The sequence below is a fragment of the Passer montanus genome, unplaced genomic scaffold, assembly GCF_014805655.1.
Source record: "Passer montanus isolate IOZ18808 unplaced genomic scaffold, ASM1480565v1 scaffold40, whole genome shotgun sequence".
Classification (NCBI taxonomy): Eukaryota; Metazoa; Chordata; class Aves; order Passeriformes; family Passeridae; genus Passer; species Passer montanus.
The window spans coordinates 7,201,944-7,220,875 of NW_024368819.1; the positions used below are offsets into that span (position 1 = coordinate 7,201,944).

At 41.7% G+C, this 18,932-nt stretch overlaps 1 protein-coding gene across 4 annotated transcripts in view; it reads right to left on the reverse strand.

The window, feature by feature from the left end:
• VIT (vitrin) overlaps positions 1 to 18,932 on the reverse strand; it is a 51,699-nt gene that overhangs the window by 17,841 nt on the left and 14,926 nt on the right. For 2 of the 4 annotated variants that reach the window (XM_039719050.1, XM_039719052.1), the window contains exons 3-9: positions 17,719 to 17,784; positions 16,135 to 16,306; positions 14,155 to 14,288; positions 9,253 to 9,330; positions 5,902 to 5,982; positions 3,964 to 4,164; positions 3,408 to 3,458 (exon numbers count right to left, since the gene is read on the reverse strand). In XM_039719050.1, the coding sequence (XP_039574984.1) occupies positions 3,408 to 3,458; positions 3,964 to 4,164; positions 5,902 to 5,982; positions 9,253 to 9,330; positions 14,155 to 14,288; positions 16,135 to 16,306; positions 17,719 to 17,784 (783 nt within the window). The remainder of the gene's footprint in view (positions 1 to 3,407; positions 3,459 to 3,963; positions 4,165 to 5,901; positions 5,983 to 9,252; positions 9,331 to 14,154; positions 14,289 to 16,134; positions 16,307 to 17,718; positions 17,785 to 18,932) is intronic. The other 2 variants (XM_039719053.1, XM_039719051.1) reach the window with 1 other exon arrangement.

Consider the following 18,932-nt stretch of genomic DNA (forward strand, 5'->3'; position numbering starts at 1 on the left):
ATGACTGAGCCCCAATATGTATCTAACACTCTTTACAAGGTCAGTGGAAACAGAGTACAAGAGGGTAAAGGAGAGATTACCTCAGTATCCAAGTATTTTATGGCACTTTTAAATTTTAATTTGATGTTAGCAATGTGTATTTCTCTCTATGCACCTTTTGACTGTGCTGGGCCACAGAGCTGCTCCCTCTTGCTGTAGGTCCCAAAGGCACATTACCCCCATCCCTGCAGTAAGCTGCTTCCTGCCATGCTTTTGTTGGCCATGGCAAACATGGTGGTGCTAGAGGAGGAAAAATTGGAATTGCACTTCCAGGTTGCAAGGCTTGTTCTTCCTTCAAATCTGAGGTGCCAGTGAGGCTGTGGCATGGGAATATGTGTTCATTAGGACAGAGCTCTGTGCAAGCTGGAGGCTGAACAGGACTGGGGATAGACAGCCCCAGGCAAATTCCAAGAACTGGGTCAAAAATCAAAGTAGTGCAGCAGAGAACTTGGTTGGCAAGTTCTGTGGTGAGCAGGGAGGCATGGAGGCAGGAAATGATGAGAACAGTAGTTTAAGTGCAGTTTAGAGTGAACCTTGTGAATAATGAGAACTGATTTGACAATAAAAGGAGCTACTCTGTGCACAAAATATGCTTGGCCATGTGCACTTTGGTCAGCACCCTTGATAGGTTAAGTAGTCAGGAATAACTTGGGGAGAAAGGCAGCATCCAAAAATAAACACCAGCTGTTCTCCCTGGTGCCAGGATGGAATGTTTGTCCAGTGCTTCCTGAAGGCATGAGCCCTACTGGTCTTCCTGTTGAAGAAGAGCTTTCAATGCCCTCTCTTACACTACCACTGTCTCATGTCCTTTCAATACTTTTCTGTTTACTGCCCTATTAAGTCTCAGCTGGGAATGAAGTCTGTGTAGTGTACCATGGTAGGCAGTGCCCAGCTTAGAGTCCCTGTTTGAAAATAGATGCAGCCATTGACCCCATCTGGACACAGAGGGCAGGAAAGCACCTCACCTGACGACACCCAGGCAATTGCTGCCTGATGCTTGGCTGCCAGCACAGTGCTTCAACATGGCACCAAGGATCATGACATGATTTATGATTGTAGTGCTCACAGAAGCACTGGATTAGACCCAAGCCTCTTCTAGGGTCCAAACTGCTGTGCAAGAGAGGATTGCTCGAGGAGCTGGGATGGGGGAGAGCAGGTGAGCCTGTGGCCCTTGGGAGTGTGCTGGGACAATTGCTGTTGGACAGAGGCAGAAGCCCTAGTAGGGCAGGCAGGGACCAGCTGTCATATGACACAGTAATCACATCAGGGTTTTCATTTAGCAGTTTTGACGCATCAAGTCTTTCAAGCAGGGGTCTGGCAATGGAGCAGGGTCTCCATTATTTTTTATGTTACTCTGTCTTTGACAAGCAGAAGACAAAGGTGAAAGAACAGCAAGAACTAGAGCAGCAGTTTTGCCCTTGCTCTCATGCTCTAATCTGCAAGTCCTGCTTTTCTTTTGCTCCTGTGAACTATTGCCAGTGCCAGTGGCTGGAAATGGAAAGGATGTGTTCATTCTGACTGTGCTGTTTCATAGCTGTTTACTTTTGAGGTGTGTTTTGCAGGCAAACTACCAATGCATGATGAGAGGTAGATCTGTGAGTGTCTGTGAGCCAGGATGGACAGGAGAACATCTGATTCTGTTCAGTCATGCCAAATTCTGATTAATACCAACAACCAGAAACACTGAATGATAGCAGTGGGTCCTAGAGGCTCCTCAGACAGAGAAAACGACTTTATGTATGATCATGACATCAAAACTGCATTTGTAATTTCTGTATTTTTTAATTTGTCCAGCTCTTCTCTTTCAGAATCAGGAAGGGGTCAGGAGAATTCAGGAGTATGAGGTACTGACATGCTGGACATAATCCTAGAAATGTAATCTCTGAAATCAGAAGTGGGTCTCTACCACTCCAGGTCACAATAACCTGTTCTTAGCTCTGATTACTTTAATATTTTGGTAATTAATTTATGCTTAGAATTTCAGTAAAGAAAATTGTGAAGAAATATGGATCCAAATTACAATTAAGTGGCTACTGAAAACAATTGAAAAATTGAGAAGTTTTTGGGTTTGTTTGGTTTTTTTTTTTGTTTGTTTTGTTTGGAGTTTGTTTTAAATTTTTTTACTAAATTACTCATCTTATTAAAGCAAACGCCACCTTCCCACTGATTTCAGTGCTGCCAAAATTTTACTTTCAACACACATCTCTTCCTGACTGGGGAACCTCAAACAGCGTTTCCTATTTGCTAGGAAAGACAGTAAAGACCTCTTCTGTGATTAGCCTGTGGGAATAGGAAATAGAAAAGAAAGCAACAAGCAGAATCAAGTTAACAGGCACATTAGGTACTGAATGATGCAGATTTCCACAGAATTTAAACCCTTTTGAATTGTGTGGTCACTTCTGTAAATCCTGCAATGCACATATCTACATGAATATTTGACTTGATATGATTAACCCTTCCAGCCCCTGCTTTTATTCTGTACTCACAACTAAATTTTACTTAATTGTGCTTCCCCTCAAGACCTGAATTACCCAAAAGATACTTGCCCTGCCATGTTCTTGGCTGTGAATTGCTTGGCTCTGGGGATGACTGAAGTAATGTGAGAGGAAAGCTGAGTTGAAAGCACTCAGAAATAGCTACGGAGCATGAAAGCTAATGATAGCCCAGCTCCCTTTTCACTCAAAACCAATCATATCCCCACACTCAGAACCTTTCAAACAGTTGAAAATATTCTCCTTTTCTTGCCTGCACAGCTGAGCAATTGCACAGTGTATGGAAAAACACCTCTATACACTTGCATTGCAGGCTGTGGGCTGGATCAGGAGAAGGCTCCTGGACTGAGAGGCAGAGCTCTGAGCAGCCGCCATTCTGCTGTCAGTAACAAGTGGCAAGCCAGGAATAACATCACATGTATGCCAGCCTCAGAACCACAGCCTGAGATTTTTGAGAGAAGAGTGCTTTAACTAAGTATGTCAGCATTTCAGAGCTTTCAGCACTAAGCTTAGATGGCTCTGCAGCCCTCTGCATTGTGTATTTTAAAACTAAATCAAGCCTCCCTTTGAAAGAGTGCGTCAAGGAAGTAATAGGAAAAACATGATTCAAACAGCAAAATCTTTGTCTCAAGTTTTGCAAAACCCTGCTTTTGTCACAGCTGAAATGGGCAGATACTCACTAGAAACGCTTCCTCAGAACTGTGGGTGATTAGCATCTTTGACATTCAGGACAAGCGTCTGTTTTTTCAATTTAAATCCAAACTTGGATTCAGTCATTGGGTTTGCTGAGGCTTGAAAGTTTATTGAATCATTGCTGCCCTAAAACACACTGTGCTGCATGCCTTGTGGCATACTTACTTACTTCACCATACTTACTTGCTGCTGCCGCTACCACAGATGCATATGCTGGGTGGACACTGCTAGAACCTAAAAATAAGACATTTTAGTTTTCAGCTGTTGAAGCAAATCCCCACAATGCTAATGAATAATAATAAATTAAAGAAGAAAAGAATAAGGAAAATCGGGTGTGGAAAAAAAGGATGAGAATTCCTACACAATTCACAAATTCCTTAAAAATTCAAAAGCTGTTACAAAAAATATATTACAGCTTTAATCTATCGAAAGTTATCCCAAAATTAATTCTAAAATGAGTCTTCACCTGTCTGTTGATCTCTCAGTCTAGATGTGAGAATCAAAGAACTATTTATTGACTTCTATACCTGAAAATCATCACAGGCATTTGGGGATGGAGAGCTTACTCTCACATGAATTGGTCTGCTGGACTTACATATTTTTTTTTCCACTCCTAGTATTTCTACATTGAATTATTGAACTCATGATCCTCTAAATCATGGTATATCCAGCTCTACAGCTTGTTCCTTAAATTTTAGGAGAGCTGTCAGTCTAGACGAAAGCAATGCAAACTACTGACCCATATCTCTGACCCTGTGCAGTCCAGGTCTCGTCTTGGCTGGAGGTGCTGTGGTTCTGGTTGCTGCAGGTGTTGTGGTTGGCTGTGGCACTGTGGTGGAAGGATCCATCGTCGTGGCCGTTGGTGTGGGGGTTGTGGTGGCCATTTGTGTGGCTGGGGTCGGCACCGGAGTTGTCTGATACTCTTTGCGGACTGTGTCCCCTGTAGGAACATTGACACATCACTGTGGCTGGATGTGGGACATGTATGGGAGTGGCAGCAGCAGCACTCAATGTTTAAGGCAACCCAGAAACTGGCATTCTCCTCAGGATGCCTACAAGCACCCTTATCTGTGGAGCCATTAGTGCCTTCATTGTGGATGTGTAGTGCAGGTGCCTCCGTGACACTCTGCTCTCAGAGGGTGCTGACAACAGCCTGTTGCAGCATTAATGTTCCCCCTACACTATTCGGCTTTGGCCAGGAACATTTGTCAAAATGACAGATGTCTCAGACCTATGAAATGGTTCAACCAGCCAGTTGCAGATTCTGTTTTGGCATCGCCTTTTCTCAGTGTAATTAAGCACTTAGAAGGCCCATATAAATGGAAATCAGCTGGCATCTGGTAGTAAAGATGGCCTATCTGAGTCATAGACCAGAAAGAAATTGCAGCACTGAAATATTTTTGACAGAAAGACAACTTTTAGTTAAAGATGATATGGGGGAGAGGGTCAGAGCCAGAATAGGGAGCATCAGGGCTTTGGCTGAGGAGAATGGGGAAGATCACCACCTGGAAGGTGCCAATCTCATCTAAGATTGACTCATCTCACAGTTGCTACTACTTTTAAAATGTATCATCTGTTGTGAGAACAGTGACAATTTTAGTTGCAAAATATACATCCTAAATATCCTTATAAAAATAGTCAACAAGCTTAGATTCTTCCAAGTCATTTTCTTAAAAAAGGTTCTTCACTGTTATCTTTTCCATCTGGCTACAAAAAACTGCCCTAAAATATATTCAGTGTTAACCTTGGTCTTGTTCCTTTCCTCCCTTCCCATAGCCCTGGGGATGGCCTGACACACTGTTTACATTGAAAGGGAATGGTGCACACTCTATTCACTGCTACACAACACAAGCTTGTGTTCTACTGCTATTTCTGGATGTTCTCCTCTTGGAAGGCATCGTTGTGAAACTGTCTGGTGGATTAATTATCACCTAATGCTAGGCAGTGAAAAACTCCAATCTCAGACAGTTTTAATGGAATAATGCTGAAAGAGGGCTCAGAAGAAAAACAAAACAACTCAGCTGAAAAATCAGCATGAATGGCTCTTTTTGGGCCGAACAGTGCACTGCTCCATGAAACTGTGCTAACAGAAAGAAAACAGAGGACACAGTGAGTCTTCCCCTGTGATCCTGTGCTGCTGGAGTAGGGAGCAGGCACACTGGCCAGCTTTATACCCCAGTCTGTGAGGAGCAAGGAAGCTGGAAGCTAACAGCATTAGTAGAAAACCTGAGGAAGCAGCATAGTAAGAGCAAAGAAAAGCTGTTGCCTTGGTGCATGTTGGCTGGGTTTCTCATGGATCCTTTAACACAAGAGGAAGCTGTTCCCAGTGCTCCTGCGGGCAGGGTACCCCTCTCTTTCACAGCATCTTCAAAGGGCACGTGCCGTGCACAGGAGATTGCCAAGAACCATAATGCAAGATTTTCAAGTTCACAAAACCTGAACTCATCCAAAGCACATGCAGAAATGAAACTCTGTGGGTGCCCTCTTCTCTGAATTAGCAGAAGCCCTTCGAGCTCTATTTCAGTTGGGTTTGGTGGGAAGGGGGCTGTGGAGAGGAGATTGGATGGAGGAGGTAAAGCTGTCTGTGTAACCAGTATCAAAAAGCTCCCTGCAAGCACCCACAGGCAGATTAGGTGGGTTGGATACTGTAAAGAGCACCAGGATCCCCAGCCCTTACCTTGATCTGATGCTTTTTCAGATGTGTTAGTGGTGTCTGCACTCTTCGTACCTTTTAGGTCTTGCTCTGGTTTTTTAGGCTCTGAAGCAAAATTGAGCACATTAGAAAAGGCAGCTCTGTAAAGAAAATAATTTCAAGTCTCCCATTTAGAGATTATCAGTCCCCAAAGGAAGGCATCCTGTCACATGCCATTAGGTCGGTTTGGCAGTCCAATCAGAGCTTTATCACCTACTGGGAAAAAGCCATGGCTAGGGAGGGGTCACCCCCTACCTTCCATGATGAACTTTGGCATTTTTACATCCCCAGTATCAATAGAATTTCTGAAGTGAGCGAGAAGTATGGGGGTTTGCCACCAGTAAGCCAATACTCATAAGTTTTAATGCATCATATGTTTTTTTCCTTTGTGTAGTAGCATGTTCTGAGAACCAGTGTCATGATGTGCGTAGTATTGTTTGGGAAATACTTGCTAATGTGCAGTCTTACAGTCACTAATTCATATTCAGATGTATTTTTTTCTTGCCTGACATTTTGAGATCATTATGGGGCCAAATCTAAGCCATGGACTGGCTTAAAATGAAAAGGGAGATTTTTTTAATTCTTTTTTTATTTCTAAGACCCAGAGACGTCAATAAACTTGGAATACTTATTATAGTTTATTTACTGCTACCTCACAAAATGATCTGCTTCTGCTTTTTTATCTATCAGAGGATTTTCTTCTTCCTCTTTTTTTATTATTTTTTTAATTATTATTCTCTGGCTCTTTTGGCAGCATCAAACTGTTTGAGAATTTACTGCAGTGTTAATGTTTTCCTAAAATTTAGTACTGTTTTTTCTATACATCTTTTAATAGTTTTGAGCAGCTGTGAAGAGTTACAATTTTGGGAAGGCTTTTCTTGCCATGCCCAGAATTTGAGAAGCGCTGTATCCACCAGGAGCATTTAAAGAAATGTCAGGGACTATGAATCTCTGGCATCTCTGGGATGAGGACTAAAATTGCATCTCTGACAGCTGATCAGGTATGAAGCAGGATTTTTTGTTAATCTGACAGCAGTGAGTATAATACTCAACGGAGGCTTTTGCCTCCTGCAGATAACGGATTTAGTATCAAAATTAACAGTGTGGTCTCTGTAATTAAAATTAAAAGAAAAAAGTTCCTTTTTTTAATATTAAAAAGTAAGTAGGAAATTCTCTTTCACAAGATGGCCCTGGTTGCATATTACAGAGAATTTTATCTTAAACACAAGCTGTTTCTGACAGAGAACAGCTAAAATGGCTGAGTTGAGGTGGCAGATCTAAGGAGGGCTGATAGGGCCAAGCAGGGCTTGAGGAAGATAGATTGTGAACAATGGATCTCTTTGCTACCTGAGGGACAAGGCTGGGCAAAATCAGGTGGTGACATTGGGTTTGATATAACAGCTGCCTGCTCCTCTGATAATCATGGACTTTCTCTGCATTAATGCACTGTCTTTGTTGTTAGAATACTGGCATTTTATTCACACTGTTTGATTCAGGAACAAAGTGAAGACTTGTGCCTTTGGTTTGCTGCAGGAACAAGCTCCTGGTATTTCGTTTGTGTGACAGACCCTGACTGATGATGCTCCCCATTTCCAAACTGATTCTTATATTGCATGGCTTTTGGCACTGGTGGAAGAGGCCATTGCTTACAGCCTGCTAAGATCAGTTCTGGCTGTGATTGTCTCTAGTCTGCTCTGAAATGTTTGGGCTGATATTTCAAGTGTGGCTCCAGTTGGGAATGATGAGCTGTGACTTAACAAATATTTCTCAGAAAAAGTCAAGATTCCTAAGGTATTGCCCTCCCTTCTAGTAGAGCATAATGTTTGGGTCAAGTATTTTCTGCATATGTGGTCAAGAAATATACAAATCTGTGCCTATTTGATTGTAAATGCAAAGGGATTACAAATTAAAGGCATGGAACTGAGCGACACATATTTGGTCTGAACAACTACAGCTTTGAGATTTAAATTTGCTTTTGTTTAAGTGAAAATATAAATATGAAAATATAAAACTGAAGCTGGTGAAGGGGCTGGAGCACAAGTCTTATGAGGAGCAGCTAAGGGAACTCAGTTGTTCTAGCCTGGAAAAAAAACCCCAAGGCTCAGAGGGGACTTAATGGCTCTCTACAAGTACCTGAAAGAAGGTTGTACACAAGTGGGGGTCAGTCAAGAGGAAATGGCCTCAGGTTTCTCCAAGGGAGGTTTAGACTGGATATTAGAAAGAATTTTTCCTAATATCTTTTCAACTCAGAAAATGTTGTCAAGCATTGAAGCAGGCTTTCCAGGGAAGTGATGAAGTTACCATCCCTGGAGCTATTTGAAAGATGCATAGATGTGGCACTTAAGGACATGGTTATGATAAACTTGAGTGCTTGAGTGCTGAGTTGTACTTGATGACCTTTTCTGACCATGATGATTCTATGTTTCTGTGAGAAAAGAGCCCTGTACTTTTCTTCCAAGGACCAAACAATAATGTACAGGAGAAGAGTAGGTCTCCAAGTAACCTCTCTGGGTCTTGGATGAATGCACCCAATGCCAGGCATTTAAGTTCATGAAGATACAGCATGCTTCCTTATACCACAGCTCACAGTGCATATGCCCAGGAAGGCTCAGGCTCAGCAATCAGCAAAAGGACTGTGTAAGGGAAGTGCACTGTAGTATGGGACGTTAATTTTCTTTTAGTTTGCATCCCCAAGGAAGAGTCTGAACCTTACATAGCTGCAACAGGGAGCAAATCCAAGTGTCATTTCAGTGATAGAGGTAATCCATGTGCACTTGAATGTCAGCTACCCACCTGTGTGAAACTTGATCAAAGACCTCTTCAAACAACTAAATTATTTAAACTGAGTTGAGTCTTACAGAGTAGGATGCTGACTAAAATGATTATACAGAGTATTTCTTTATTGTAGCATTCTTATTAAAGCTGCTGTGCATTACTGTCTCTTTAATTTGTATTATATTACTATTTAATATTATACTCTCAGCACTGACTATCCCAAGAGATAACATGAGTAACACATTAGGAGAAAACCAACATGTATAACCTCAAATGCTTGCATATAACCAGTACACCATCACATTCAGTAACAGATCTAAAGCAAGGGGGAGATTATTTGGAAACGGAAGTCTGTGAAACGTTATGACCAAAAAATAGAAATTGTCTGAGATGATTTCCATATGCTTAAGATAAAAAAAATACCATGAGTGATTTGGATTACATGCTAATGGATGCATGAACTTCTGCCTCTGAACAGTTATGTCTTTGTATTGTACAACTGAGAAGCTATGACAGATAGTTGTGAATGGATGTAAGGGATAGTCAGTCACAAATACTTGCCTGATTTAACAGCTGTACTTTTTGAAGAAGAATATTCAAGAGTTGATGGATATGTCACACCTTTTCTTGGCTTGCCCTCTACAAAAAAATATATATATATTAGGTGGCATCACAAAATATTCTAAGTTTTCTTGATAAACTTCTCATCTCACATAGGCATTCAGAATCAGACCCCCCCTTGTTTACTGCCCAACTAATTTTCATGAAGATTTCTTTCATCTGATGATAGACTCTCAAAACCATACCACTAAAAATATTGGTGCCTAAATCCAGAATCATAAATATTTAGTTAGAAAACATGAAAACACAGTAGTGAGGAGGATTTGCAGAGGCCAGTTAGTTCATTCTTTTGGTCTCAAATGATATTAAGCACAGGGCAACCATTCCTGAAAGACATCTGCACAACTTTTAATTAAACCCACAGCTTCCCTAGGCAGCCCTCTCCAATGCCTGACTATGCAGTTGACTTGGAAAGCATGTTTGATGTGGGATTCATTTCATCACGCACACAGCATTCTTCTCTGACCTCACTTCTGCAAGATACCATTTCTGGCAACAGTCTTTTGCAGTAATAACAGTGAGAGAAGGCAGTGCTTGTGTGTGGGAACATATGGTACCTATATTTAGATCTAAAATGAGAGTCCTGTCTTGAAACAATGAGGTATGTTTCCTAGTTAAGCTTTAAACCACAAATCTTTCTAATGCCAGAGCAGATGCCATCTCTGTTGGTACATGTGGCCATGCAATTCCATCTCTTGGGACAGTTTTTATAATCACATACATCACTGAATGAAAAGTGTTGCAGAAAACCCCAGCAGGGAATGCTGCTTTGGCTTCTAGGAGTTGAGGGATGTAGGTCTCCCAGACCCTGGTGACTGTCTCTGTGAGATGCTGTGCTGTGTCACATATCTGGGCCACCTCTGGTGAGACCTACCTCCACCTCCTGCAAAACCTGAGTCATGATGATCTCTTCTATTCCCTTGGGGGATTCTTTAAGGAGGTAAATATGGCACAGCAAGCATATCAGTTGCCATTCCAGGTGATTAATACAGAGACCAACAGCACTGAACAGAATGAGCCACTCCTGGGAACTGGGGACTGTTTCTCTTGTGATGGTGATGCCTTAAGTTTTTAGGTTTTATATTTTTCAGATCCTGTATTGAGTTAGTGTATAACTCTGAATTCCATATAGAGTATTAGTAAGCTCCCTTCATATTTTTGCCAGGTAAAACAATTCTGCCAGGCCTGAGAACCAAGGACACCTTCTGCCTTAGGCCCTGAAAAGTATAAACAAAAGCGAATCAGGGGAGGAAGCAAACCCAGGGAATATGACTTCATTACCTGGAACTATGATTGGAAAATTAACCTCTGATATGCAAATAGACCGAACTTATATCTGTCTTAGAAACTGGGGGCTGTTGTCCATCTGGGGTGTAGCCTTCATATTTTTGCCAGGTAAAACAATTCTGCCAGGCCTGAGAACCAAGGACACCTTCTGCCTTAGGCCCTGAAAAGTATAAACAAAAGTGAATCAGGGGAGGAAGCAAACCCAGGGAATATGACTTCATTACCTGGAACTATGATTGGAAAATTAACCTCTGATATGCAAATAGACCGAACTTATATCTGTCTTAGAAACTGGGGGCTGCTGTCCATCTGGGGTGTAGCCTCTGGGAGACTTTTGCACTGCCCAAGGTGTATCTACTGAAGGCCTTTAATAAATACCTACTTTATTTTCTTAACTCTGTCTAGCCTCTACATGGCCACTCCAAGGCATCAATGGCACACAAAGAAAGGTACATGCTAGAGGAACTCTAATGAGCAGAGATGTCCATGGAGCTGGAAAGTCCCTGTCTTTTGTCCCTTTTCCTGTCTTTATCTCCTTTGTTTTGCTCTTCTCTGAAATTTCAGATGCCATTACAAAACCACAGATAAAGAAGTTAGACTTACTAATGAGGTAATGTAAAAAGCTATTCCATTTCTCATTTACAGTGATATAAGCTGAGAGCAGCTCCACTGAAGTCGACACTGATCCACCAAAGACCAGAGCTGGTAAGTCAGATGCATGGACAAAGTGGAAAGAGCTTCCTTCTTGCCTGCTGGGCTTCTCTCACAGAAGCTGGTTTAAGTGAAGGGCAGCAGGTTTTCACATCCACTTCTCTCTGAGCTAAAACTGGGATCAAGAGCCAAGAAAGACTAGGGAGATCTGCTAATTTGGTAGAAAGACAGAAAAGTTACAGGATCACAGATGATTTCCAAAGGTTTTCCTTTATCCCAAACAGAAAATGAGTTTTCAGTATCAGCAGCTGATACATGGATGCAGCAATAGCATGATCATCTGATCACAATTTGGTATGTTTCTGTGTGAAACTGATTTCTGATGCAAACCTGAAGCCTGCTGCTGTGAAAATACATCAGCTAGGGTGGGGAGGCTGGATTCTAGGATTTTTGATCAACAGCAATTTGCATCCCATGTGTGACCAAGAGGTAGGCCTGAGGCCTGACCTGAATGTGGCCTTGTTCTCTGGGACAATGCTAATATGTCTTTTTCACTATTGGGAAAAAGTAACATCTAGGTTGGAGTTTGCTTAACATACTTAAAAACGTGTTTTCATGTGGGCTGAAAACATCAGCTTTGGCCATTGAAATACAAGCTATGGCATGGTGGCTGCTGTAGTGCAGTGGCTGTTCACCCTCTCACACCTATTTGTGACTAGCAAACCAGAAGTTCAGGACTATTTTCTTAACCCACTAGCTTCAAAACTCCCACTAAACTGAATGGAGTCATTCAGCTGAGTGCCAAGGCATTTCAGTGCTTGAAAGTGAATACCAAAGTGTTTGCATACCTCCTGGTGTGCTGGCTGCTTTAATCGCAGAGGACAGGCCTCTTTCTCCACTACCCCTAAATCATGCCACTTTATTCCCTGGGTCCCCCAAGGATTCCTCTTCCGTGCTCTTTTGTGTGGATGTTCATTCACAATTTAAACATCACAAACTCGGAGACAATATCCTAACTAGGAATAAGCTGTTGGCACATTTCCAGGGTACAGTATTGCACTGAGGTCTGCTCTGATGAAAGAGAATTCAGCTGGAGAATAGGGGACTCGGTTCTAAAGCTCTAAAGCCATCCTGAAATTAATGCCTTAGGTGACTTTATATTTTTATTGGGCAATGCTTTATGCAGCTCTGGCTTTTTATGACTTATAATCATAAAATATCCATGCACAACTCCTCTCTGAGAAGGAGATCTGTATGCATTCAGCCTACAGATCTGCTGAGTAGCACAGCCTTCCTAGTTTTAGTATTCTAAATTTCTCTAAAATTCTAAATTTCTCACATTGTCAGTAGGTATAGTGAAAGTTTTCTTCCTGTTCATATATGAAATACAGAATGTATGTTATATGATATGTGAGCTTTATATTTGAGCTAGTTTATAAATTAAGAGTTCTACTGCCATGAATGAGAGCACTCAGTGTGCATAGAATTAAGTACACAAGGGACAAATCTCATCATGCCTACACATACCCAGGTTTCTCATAATCTCCTTTGATATGCTCTTGTAACTTTCTCTTGTATCTTCTTTTATAGTATCTCATTAATTAAGAATAAAGACTTATTATCATAAATAAAAAATTCCTACACTTTCATGAAATAATTTCTACTGTTTTACAGGATGACAACTGAGCAGCTGCTGAGTTAAAAAAGAAACAACCTATTTCCCACTTATATACCAGAATTACAATGTGCTGTTTGTTGGAAAAAAAAACTGCAACAAGTACAAGTAGCAATTCAGCTATTCCAGGAAATTCCTACTCATCCAAAATAAATCATTCTCATAATATGGTATATCCTTGGCAGACTAGTGTAAAAAAGTGCATCCAAATACATGAATGCAAAATTAAGATGACATTTTGTTTTGGTCAGTTTCTGGGACCTCTTTTGCTGTCTACAGATTTTCACATGAAAAGAACATTATTTTTTGTAGCTGTTCAGTTGCTTGAGCTATTGATTTTTCCAGGAATGATGTAGTTAACTAACATCAACTGGTTGTACCTATCTTAAACCTCCAAAAGTGCAGACCAGCAAGAACTGTTCCAAAGTATCAAGAAGTTAGATTAAGAATTTTTATGTAAGACAAGGTCAAGCAAACCCTCTTTCACAAAGGTAGAGTGAGTGCAAGTAGGTTTAAGATAATCTGAAGCTGGTGTAAAGGGGATCTAATTTGCAAAAAAAAATATTTAGATCTGTGAATTTAATTGGTAAATGCAAGTGAGTTCCTATATATACCACAAGGAGGAAAAAGGAATGAGCATCAAAGCAAGATGGATTTACCTGTACTGATTAGATATCAAAACTATTTGGCTAACAGAGGTGGATAGAGTTCCTGACATACTTGGGATGCACCAGTAAATTTGCTTAATATAAGGTTTGCATACATGCAGTATGTAGGGCTATGTGGGGTTTGACATAAGTCTGAAGTCATTTTGGGAGATACAAATTCAGGTGCAGGGTGAGGATGTTTCAAATGGCCAAAAGGCCTTTCAGTTCCCTCAGCAGCACTGCTTACCAGGGTGAAGAGCAGGAGGTTTTGTGTATCAATAGCTGGAGTTAAGGCGTCTTCCAAGGCTCAATCCAGAGCAGCCATCACCTCCTGCAGCGGGCTCAGACCTTGCACTGGGCTGGGCCAAGCAGAGCACACCCCTGGCAGGGTGCAGGTCTCTTTGCAGGCTACAGGGGAAGCCCAGAACGAGAAGTGTCTCAAAAGCACCACTCCTGCCAAAGCTCACTGGGGTGGGCTTGTGGTGATTAACCAGGTGTGTTAAATGAGAGGCTGCTTCCCCCTCTGCCCTCAGCAGTCAGTGGTGGGGAGCAGGAGGGGAGTGCCCCACCCCAGGACGGTACCTGACACGAGGAAGGACTCCCTCCAGCGTGGCAGTGACAGGGAGCGGACACCATTGGAGAAGCTCCCGCGGTAGCCAGAGTGCCCGGCGACTTTCTGGACAAGAACCTTCCCACCTGTGTTGTCAATTATACCGCTGCAAGGAGGAAACACAGTGTCTGAGGGTAGAAACATCACAAAAACCTTCAAAACTGTTCTACAGTGCAAGAGCTATGAAGTGATTCCTTTTACCTTTAAACCAGGGGCAGTGGTGGGGCTGTGATGTTACTACTAAGCCTGCTGCTAAGAAATAATTGTGCTCCTTCTACATAAAGAAGAGCAGTTTGTTGCAAAGTGCTGTCAGGATCTGTTTGCTCTTCCCACTGATCTGCTGGTCCTCTGTTAAAGCTTGACCTAGTTGCACACAAGAAAAAGCTACTGCCTTCATTGCAATTCCTGCAAGCTTGATTGAATGACTGAAGATACAGGCAGAGGTTCTCAGAGGAGTTTTCAGGCCAACCACGTGACAGAATGTGTTTTCTTTGAGTCTCAGTATGTGTTTTCTGCAAAAACCCAAGCATGGTTCTGACCTCAGCCTGGAGTAAACTGGACGCAATATTGCTGGAAACTGTAGAAAACCTGGCAGACTCCAGGTGTAGTGCACATCAAATGGTGTTTAACACACACTGTAACATGTACCTCCAGACAAACAGAAATCCTTCAGTGTATGCAGCCTGCTCTGGCATCGCTAGGACAGCAGGTTAGCCGGGAAGCAGCTGCAGCTGTAGGGGTGTTGTAGGGCTGGCAGTAATGACCAGGCAGGAAAATAAGTACTGGCCAGCAAACAGGATTGAAGAGTGTGTTAGAAGTGTATTTTGCTGCGGTTATTGTGAGAAGCTGCCGTTAAAATAAATGTATGGAGAAGAAATTCACTGTGGAACTGCAACATGTAAGCTAACAAAGCCAAAACCAGCTGTCAAATGAGAAAAACTGAAGCCCTCATTGTAACAATATAGCCAGCCAGGCTGCCGGGAGATCGCAGTTGCTGCCAGTATTTTTTAACTTCCCTTTGGGACTAATTCTGGATGCCAAGACAATTTCCGTTGTGCACTAGTATGTGAGGGAGGAATCTGCCGCTGGAAAGCCGTCGCCGGGCAGTCATCTCCCCAGGAGGTGGCAGCCCTGTGCGCACACAGGCACCTCAGCCTGGGCACCGAGCAGGGCAGAGGCGTGGGGGAAAGTCCCAAAGCCCTAACTATCCCACTTTGCCCGAGATCCCAGGTATTTCACAGAACCGAAAGCACAGAGGTAGCTCAAATAGCTCCAAACTAAGTCGTCAGTCAGGGTTTAGAACTTCTTGCTGCATTTTTAGCTGGATACATCCTGCCTGTGCATCCCAGCTGCAGTGTGTTTTGGTTCTGCAGTTATTCTCCATTAGAATTTTATGCACATTTTTGCATGGATAATAAAACTCTGAAAAACTTTTGCTACAAAATTTATGTTACTAATTTCCTTGTGCAGTGTCCTTTTATGTAGCAGGAAAGCACATTACTCAGTGTTTGGTGTCAAGGACAATTAAATTCAAACCGAGAGAACCAAACCAATCCCAGAAGTATGTGAGTTATATGTATTCATCACTGGTGATGTGCCTATTTTTTCTGAAGATTTATTAGTAGTAGCAGCTCCATCTCAATCTTCCACTTGAATAATAATAGTACAATAGTAATTTGTTATGCATGAATGAGAGATCTGGAAATCTCAAGACACTTCTCCAAAGGTTGAGAAACTTCTTCAAACACAACTAATTTCTATAGGCATACAGGATTGACAGCACTTTGTAAGAATGGATCCACTCCATCACACATGGACTTTCTCTCAGGTTTTCTACAGCAGCCTGCAATCAATCCTACAAGTGGGAACTGTAAAGAATTTGAAAAGTCAGAAGCTCCCTGCACTGAAATGACAGTTTTGTCTGAGTGCCTCACTCATTTCAACTCACTCACCTGTGAATTGCAGCATTGCAGACACTGGAAAAAGAAGCATAAATGTCTGTGCCATAAACACGGTATTTTACATCTTGACATCCAGGAGGGCATTTTGCAATGAATTCTGGATTGATTATCTTCCCCGCCTTGACATCACAATCAATCTGGGGTACATCTGTGAGTGCAAAATCTTGGTAAAGTCAGATTGAATGCTTTCATGGCTGAGTGATCTGGTCATGAAACAGTGAGTAACTGAGTGACAGGGATGCCCTCCTCTCAAGCCTTCATATGAATGGTTTTGGGATACAAGACATCTGTGTCTTCTCCATCTACAACATAACACATAATAACCCCTCTTCCAAGGGATGTGGTAGTAACTAAGGATGGGATAAAGAGGCCTGTGGGTATTTCTGACTTTCAGTGTTTGCTTCTCTGAAGAAAATATCTGTTATGACAATTTGCTGGAGAGAGAAAGAAGTGTAGTCACCCAGCCTATGGTTAACATGTGGGAAGGAGGGGGTGGGGATGCTTCCCAAGCCTCCCACTGTGCTCATGTAGCTCCATTCCATCTTTATGTCAGGCTGAAGTCACAGCCCATTATCTTGCCCTTAATTTTTAAAACTTTCTGCTGGGTACAATTTACTTTGAACAAGGGATTTAAGTGTGCATTTACAACCCTGCAGCAGGCTTGTTTGTCAGCTACATGAGCAAAATAATCTGTGGACAGAAGTCTCCTGCAGCAGAATAGCTGAAAGTTAAACATCCTAGTGCACAGAGATGCAGCACTTGTCTCACACAAATCAGCTACCTGTGCTTTGTGTTACAGCCGGCCCGTTTCACGTGTTTATGTCTCTCTCTCTGTGTGAAAACCTTAGTGCTTGCTTTGATCCTTGTGTGGTACCTAATGACCTATGAAGATACATTTTAGCAGTGAATTACAAAATTTTCCCTTTATAAATGTTAAGTGGCACACACTTTACTCAGTGATTTGTTTTCAATAAAAGAATCTTTTGGCTAACATATAATGCCATTGATTCTAGACAATTGTGAAGAGTTACCAGAATATAATCTCACTTTACACCTTTCTTATGTACTGGACATGTCTGCTGTAAAACAGCCAAAAATTCTACTGAGACAACTTACATAGCTTAGCCTTTTTTGTCTTCTTTGTGGCTTCCTTGGCTGTGTATGTACATGTAAGAAACACACCTAGAACAAATAAACATAGTATCAGGAAAACATGGACTAACAACATCAGTCACCACAAGCTCCTCTGCATGAGATTTCTCAAATTTAAATCAACAGGATGAAAATCTGAAATAGGAATATTCTCAGCCACATCTAGGTTTCTACTTGGTGGTTAACTTTGTAGTTGAGATGGCATCAAGATGTCATCTGCTGTGGGGAAGTTCTCTGAAGGGGATTAAAGGTCAGTTCAGTTCAGTTCAGTTCAACAATAAAAGAATCTTTTGGCTAACATATAATGCCATTGATTCTAGACAATTGTGAAGAGTTACCAGAATATAATCTCACTTTGCACCTTTCTTATGTACTGGACATGTCTGCTGTAAAACAGCCAAAAATTCTACTGAGACAACTTACATAGCTTAGCCTTTTTTGTCTTCTTTGTGGCTTCCTTGGCTGTGTATGTACATGTAAGAAACACACCTAGAACAAATAAACATAGTATCAGGAAAAACATGGACTATCAACATCAGTCACCACAAGCTCCTCTGCATGAGATTTCTCAAATTTAAATCAACAGGATGAAAATCTGAAATAGGAATATTCTCAGCCACATCTAGGTTTCTACTTGGTGGTTAACTTTGTAGTTGAGATGGCATCAAGATGTCATCTGCTGTGGGGAAGTTCTCTGAAGGGGATTAAAAGTCAGTTCAGTTCAGTTCAGTTCACATGTTCATCTGTGGAACTCACTATCTCAAGATGCCATGGAGTCCATGTGGTCCAGAACACCACAAACATATTTCCTCAAGCAGTGGGAACTCTTAGTAATTGGTGCAGTATGGATGTTAATGAAACAATGTGCTCTGTGCATAAAGCAACTGGGAATTTTGCGAGCCAAAGATTCTTCTTAATAACCATTTGGGGAGGTTATTCTGTAATTTTGTGTTGTGACATTTCACTCACTGGTGGCAGCAGGTGAGGGATACTGGGCAGCACTACAGACTCTGTGAGGTTCTAGGGTGGCATGTCCCAGCAAGGGCACCCGTTTTCTTCAGTAAGCAGGATCATAATTTGAAAAGTGAAAAAGAGACATATGCTGTTACTTTAAAAGTTACATCCCAATATATGCATGTAGCTTACCATGTTATGTTTACTTGCTAAGTGATGACATACAAAATCACTTTATTCTCTCTGCTTATTTTAGATGCACTGTATTATGGGTAATTGATAACTTCATTACAAATATCTTGACTTTCCTGTTCACCTTTCCCTCCTCTGATCTTTTAAAGGGAATTGAAACTCTCTATGACTTGTCAGCTGATCCTTTTATCCTTTGTTAAACTAATCTTACTAGAATATGCAATGGAAGCAATTTCCTTCTTTCATGCTCTTCTCCCCCTGGAATGATTGCAGAGAGTTTGTAGACTTAATCACACCTAGAACTTGCTCAAAAGTTAAAGCAGTCTCACACTGCCTGACAGGACAGTGCATAGGTGCAGAATTTGGGCCTTTTGTCACTGGTGCAGTTGTGTAACCATGGCAAAACTGTAGTTAGTTAGTTTAAAAAAAAGGAATGCATGAGAGGAAACTAAAGTGCAATATCTCAACTACTTGGAATGTTGCAGCATAAT